This window comes from Pygoscelis adeliae, unplaced genomic scaffold (assembly GCF_000699105.1).
Source record: "Pygoscelis adeliae isolate BGI_AS28 unplaced genomic scaffold, ASM69910v1 Scaffold289, whole genome shotgun sequence".
In the NCBI taxonomy this organism is placed as follows: Eukaryota; Metazoa; Chordata; class Aves; order Sphenisciformes; family Spheniscidae; genus Pygoscelis; species Pygoscelis adeliae.
The window spans coordinates 1357131-1363279 of record NW_008825499.1 but is presented as its reverse complement, the minus strand read 5'-3'; the positions used below and the strand labels follow the sequence as shown (position 1 = coordinate 1363279).

Below are 6149 nucleotides of genomic sequence, written 5' to 3'. Positions count from 1 at the left end.
AGCCCTGCCGAGAAGGACTTGGGGGTACTGGTGGATGAAAAGCTGGACATGAGCCAGCAATGTGCTCTCGCAGCCCAGAAGGCCAATCATATCCTGGGCTGCATCAAAAGAAGCGTGGCCAGCAGGTCGCGGGAGGTGATTCTGCCCCTCTACTCTGCTCTGGCGAGACCCCACCTGGAGTACTGTGTCCAGCTCTGCAGTCCTCAGTACAAGACAAGGACCTATTGGAGCAGGTCCAGAGGAGGGCCACAAAAGTGATCAGGGGGATGGAATACCTCTCCTATGAAGAAAGGCTGAGAGAGTTGGGGTTGTTCAGCCTAGAGAAGAGAAGGCTTCAGGGAGACCTTATTGCAGCCTATCAGTACTTAAAGAGGGCTTATGAGAAAGGTGGGGACAGACTTTTTAGTAGGGCCTGTTACAATAGGACAAGGGGTAATGGTTTTAAACTAAAAGAGGGCAGAGTCAGACTAGATGTAAGGAAGACATTTTTTACTATGAGGGTGGTAAAACACTGGCACAGGTTGCCCAGAGAGGTTGAAGATGCCCCATCCCTGGAAACATTCAAGGTCAGGTTGGACAAGGTTCTGAGCAACCTGATCTAGCTGAAGATGTCCCTGCTCATTGTAGGGGTTTTGGACTACATGACCTTTAAAGGTCCCTTCCATCCCACACCATTCTATGATACCTTCTAAAACAACCTCCCATTTCAGTACATCTTCTAGTTTGGACTAGGTATACATATATATGTATATATATACATATATACATATATATACTGACTTCTCCTAAATTGAACTTGTCACAAGTTGGCTCAGGTTCTGGCAGGTTTATTAGTCTAAGTACAGCATCCAAATAAATGCAACTAGGTAGCTTATGGAGGGTGCTGCAGTCTTCTAGATTGGTTCTTTTTTCACAGGGTCAAGTTGGGATTAATAAACTCTCCCGAAACTGGAAGTCCTAGGAGTATGGGACCGTCAATATGGGAAGCCTAGAATGCTAGTGTCTGAAACAATAGCATTACTAGAGTTCTTCCATTACCTGGGATTTCTAAAGTCTCCAACCTCCATTCAAAAGAATACCTTTCATAACATATGAGGCTTTCCCTTTCATAACATACAAGGACAGCGTTCACACATAAAAACTAATGAAACTCAAATTACAAACGTAAAAGTTTAACAAGACCTGCATATATCTGCTAACCTAGACTTCTAATCAAGAAACAGATGTAAACTAGGAAAGACTTAACACTGAGTTACTACTAATGAAGTCTTTATCTACTGACTTATAGGCCTGCCTATCACCAACCAACTAAAGATATAGCAGAGAAATAAGTAGGAAAGGGAGCAAAAAATGTTTTGTTTTCCCCTGAATTCTGTTTTACAAAAAAAGTCGGCCCTGTCCCTCCAAAGGACTGGCCTTGGTCCTCCAAATGACTCTCACCAAAGGACTCAAGAACTACATTTACTACGGAAGTGAAGGGTCTCTGAATGTCTGAAGGACAGGAAATTAAGATAAAAATTAAAAAGATAAGAAAACTGTGCAGTTCTGAGTAGAAACAGAAAGAAAATTTCAAGGTGGTATAATTCAGCAGAGAATTCACTATCTCAACAGACAGGGCACTTTCAGGATAGATTTTGCAAGGATGCTTTTCCAGGGATATATATTATTAGCATTAACATATAGAATACAAACAATGCCAACATGTATGAAGTTTTTTAAAAAGACAGGGGCTGTGTGCCTGTAATTCTACAGGACACACACTGAAGTAGTATTCTGAAAATATAAACAGCCAAAATAAGGGAGAGACAAGCCACAAGGAGACACACCAAAAAAAAAAAAAAAAAAAAAAGCAGTGTACACTAGCAAGGAGCATTCCCTGGCTTTTGAAGCAAGCACTGAAGCACTGTGGATTAAAGTTTCCTCCATAAGCAAATGTAAGAAATGGTGCAGACGATGTCAGCTAAGGGGTTTTTGTGGGTCTCGTGGTTTGTTTTTTGGGTTTTTTTTTTTTTTTTTTTTTTTTTTTTTTTTTTTTTTTTTTTTTTTTTTTTTTTTTAAAGAACAATGAGAAATGACCCTCTAGCTTTATGTAAGCCACGTTAACTTGTTATAATACTGGTTTTGTATATAATCTTGTTAATAGCAGCAGTAAAGAATTTGGGGCAAAACTAAGTAAAGTCTAGCTTAAGGATCTCTATACTCCAGAAAGAACACTATGGAAATTAAAATGTGAAACAGATACAGAAGGGACATGAGAATAACCAAAGTGACATGGAAGCATGACAAGAACAACAAACTCATTAAAGCTGATGAACAGAACTTCTAAATGAAATACAATGGAAAACAATCTCTGACAAATCATGTACATTGTATTTCCTCTTTGTAGGACATTTTAGGTGAAGAGTAAGTCCACTGAAACTTTCATTTTGTGGAGATGAAGCCAGTGCCACCAAATAATTCCCTTCCAAGAAAGTTTAGGACTATGGATCAAGCTATTCAAACAACATACTAGCTTTATCAGAATAAGGGTAAAATACTGTGACAGAAGCATTTTAAAACATGGTTTTAAACCTACCTTGGCAAAGGAAACCAAGGATTAGAACAGATTCAAGACAGATAATAGTTTTGGAGTTACCACTTTGGACTATAAGGGTGCTTCTCCTCAGAAGGAATCTTTCCGGATCTTTAGCTGGAACTGTGCTAATATGCAAGGTTTCCATCAGAATATTGCAAACCCAAGCACTCCCATATCCCACGATGTCAACAACAAAGATGCTGGGATGGACTTACACCTTCAGTTTTCTTGAAGCCTAAGGCTTTGCAAGGTACTAGGGCAAACTTCACTGGTGTGAAACTAGAAATTCACAAAGTAACATAACAACAAACAACTACCTCATCACGGTGTTTTGGAAAAAAGCTTATTTCTAGGGTACAATACAATATACTTATTCTTTATTGATAAACTATGGCTGCTTTCTGCAGAGGAACAGGAGAGCAAGAGACATTTGGAAGGCTCCAGGTGGAGAACATATGCTATATCAACTGTCACAGAAGAGAGAACTAGGCATTCCACATTCCTTTAGCAGGAAGACAGATGCATTCTTGAATGCATACGTTACCACTAATTGCATATGGCTTCAAGTTTGTGCAGTACAGCTTTAATGTTCTCTTCATTTGCTTTGTTAAAAAAAGCAAATCATCTGTTAAGAAAAAAGCAGTGTCTAGTGAAGCACACATTATTTTGGCTGATGCACAATAGATTTTTTTATTTCAACTAAAAACCATTAAAACATGTTGCACATCAAGTTAAAAAAAAAACAATTTCATTAACTTAATTATACTTCTACTTACAAGTATGTAAGCATTCTGTTACAGTAGTAGCATCAATCAGGTATCCATTGCACAGACGACAGGTTATATGGGCATTAATGTCCCAAAGCTTAATCTTTCTCGTTAGCATCTTTGGTGTCTGCAGAAAAGACATATCATAAAGTAACACAGCTGTAGTGATGAGGTAAAAGTCATTTGGGAATAAATGATTAACTAGAATTAACCCTACAGATATGTTTATACACCTTTAGGCTCTCATTACTTTATATGCGCACACACACTTAATGATAGCACTAACTTTTAAAGGACTTCACAAAAGTGAAAATGTAAAACCCACACTATTTTGCAAGTCAAAATTTCAATAGCACAGAAAACAGTCTTTCTAGCATGCTATTTATAAGTTCCTTTACCAAACGAGGGACTTGTATTTAAGGTGAAACCCTACTACTCTACTGATCTAAGTCATCACATTCAGCCTAGTAATGGGGAAAATTTAACAAAAATTTGGAGAGAGAAAATCCTCAAAGCAATTGGAGAATTGAAAGCATTTTGATAATTGAAAAGTCAAAATAACTGGGCCTGATTTGGCTGATAGGTTTAACCATACTTTCAAGTGTTCACCTTGTGCCAGTATGGTTAAAGCATAATTTTGAAGCTGTCTCAGTAATTGATCTGAAAAGTAAACCTTCTGAAATCCCATTTTATTTAAACTCAAGTTAATTAAAGAACACATTACAAACTAAAATAGTCTCATTGGCAGGGTTGCAGTCTACTGTACTAAGAAAAGTGAACACAAAAGTTTTTCTCTCTTCAGACTCAGGGATGGCATAACCACCACTAAAAGGAATAAAAATCAGAAATTAAAAGTGAAACAGCTCATTTAACTTTTTTTGCAGCAACCCCAATTGCTCTTAGAGAAAACACCACACAAAGCGTATGCCTTAACAAAGAGTTATCTTTTAAATATAGCTATATTTCATATTTCAAAATACATTGAAAAGAAAAAAATTGTACTGTACCATAAGTTGACAGCACTAGAGTTAATTAACAAAGCAGCCTAAACTGGCTTACAACCTATTACACTTTGTTCCCAAACTGCAGAAGCCACCGAATTACACTGTTTTCCATTAAAGTGACTTTACTGTCACTGGCTCACAAATACTAGTTTTCATCTAGCTTAGTTTGGAATACATTTCAGAATTTGAATGGTGACACATGTTCCCTAAATTTCACATAGAAATATCGTAACAAGGTTGTCTGATCTTTAATTTCATTTGTAATATTCTTTTTCTATATTTAATGAAGCGGTACTAAGCAACAAGAACTATCAAAAGGCAAACTTTCACACTAATCTGAACTATACCAGCACTGAAAAAGTACTTTATATTCCATTATAATCTATGGAAAAGCACATCCAACACCCATCCATTAAAGCTTGCATTGTCCTATACAAAAATGACTAGAAAGACTTCCAGTTCTCATGGCTAAGTAGTAAATGACACAAAAATCAAACTTATTTTGTGGTATTTGAGATTTCTTAATTAAGCTAATGACTAGCTATTACAGAAGAATGAAAGCACAACTTGGTTTTGCAGTACACAAGATAGGTCAGAATCTATGCTAGGAAACTGAATTACTTTTCCAAATTGTATTTTATAGATTTATTTCTAACCAACTGAAAGCCAGCCACATATTAAACCCTTGGAAGTTAGTGCACAATGTCTCCCGTTAAAGAAGCTACTGCATGAAGTAAGTGCATTTCTATGGCACAGGGGAAGAGCTATTCAACATCACTCCTTAAGAAGAGTTCAGGAGATGGCTTAAAACCACCAGTTAAATAGAAAGTCAGCACACTGGAAAACATGATTCATGACAGGCAAAAGAGAAATTATGCTACAAGGATATTTAAAAAGGCAATATCAATACAACTCTAGTTACTTGCCTAGGTACTAGGCAATCACCACAGACTGAATCCAAGCACTAATGAGGCAGAAGAGCCAAAGGTATTATGGTGAAAAGTGAAGCAAAGAAATTATTTATTTTCTAGAAAAAGCATGACAATTTTTCCCCACTACAGCAGAGACAAGCACTGCCACTAGAAAAAAACCTGCAACAAACAAAAAACAGTTCAGATAGGGTATGATATTATGAGAACAATGAATGAACCACACAATTTAGAAAGTAAAAACACTACAAAATGGTAAAGCCCATTGTGCCAGGAAAAGGAGATTGCAAAGATAATACATACTTCACTAACTGAATGGGAAACAAAAGCATGCACTTTTTTGGAAATGGAAAAAAACATGTCTTGTGGAATATCCAGTGCAAGTCTGCCAAAATGACCTTATGAAAATTTTATACACCTTTCAAGAATGACACAAAAACCCTCTCGTTAGATGTTTAAAGAACAGAAATTGGGAACTATTGGAAGAAGCAGCAGAACGGGAACAGGTTTTTCCAGGACATTAGACATTTCAGTTTCAAAACAAGACAAAACCTACAGTAGGAGATTTTTCCAGAAGGCCTGGCCCACACTGTTATGTTGCAGCTGCTAAAACAAGAGAATGATTTCTTCTCTGCATATGCAGAGGCCCAGACCTGGTAGCTTCTATGTGGCTTGAATCTCCAGTAAGCAATGCAATTTGTAAGGTCTGTAAGCAAGCTGACAGTGTCAAACTCCACTTTAGCCTGCATCTTGTGCAATTGAAACCTATGTCCTCTAGTCTCAAGAAAAAGAAGAAAATTGGAATGCCTCTCATTTTTCAAAACAGTTATCCTGTAACAATAGGGGGCCTTATTAAAAATAAAAAAGAAAAAAC

At 37.1% G+C, this 6149-nt stretch overlaps 1 protein-coding gene across 1 annotated transcript in view; it reads right to left on the bottom strand.

Moving 5' to 3' along the window:
- The window catches only part of PCGF3 (polycomb group ring finger 3), a 21671-nt gene that overhangs the window by 13272 nt on the left and 2250 nt on the right, over positions 1-6149 (bottom strand). Inside the window, exon 2 of the mRNA XM_009331519.1 lies at positions 3352-3469. Coding sequence (XP_009329794.1) covers positions 3352-3460 — 109 coding nt within the window. The 5' untranslated portion in view covers positions 3461-3469. The remainder of the gene's footprint in view (positions 1-3351; positions 3470-6149) is intronic.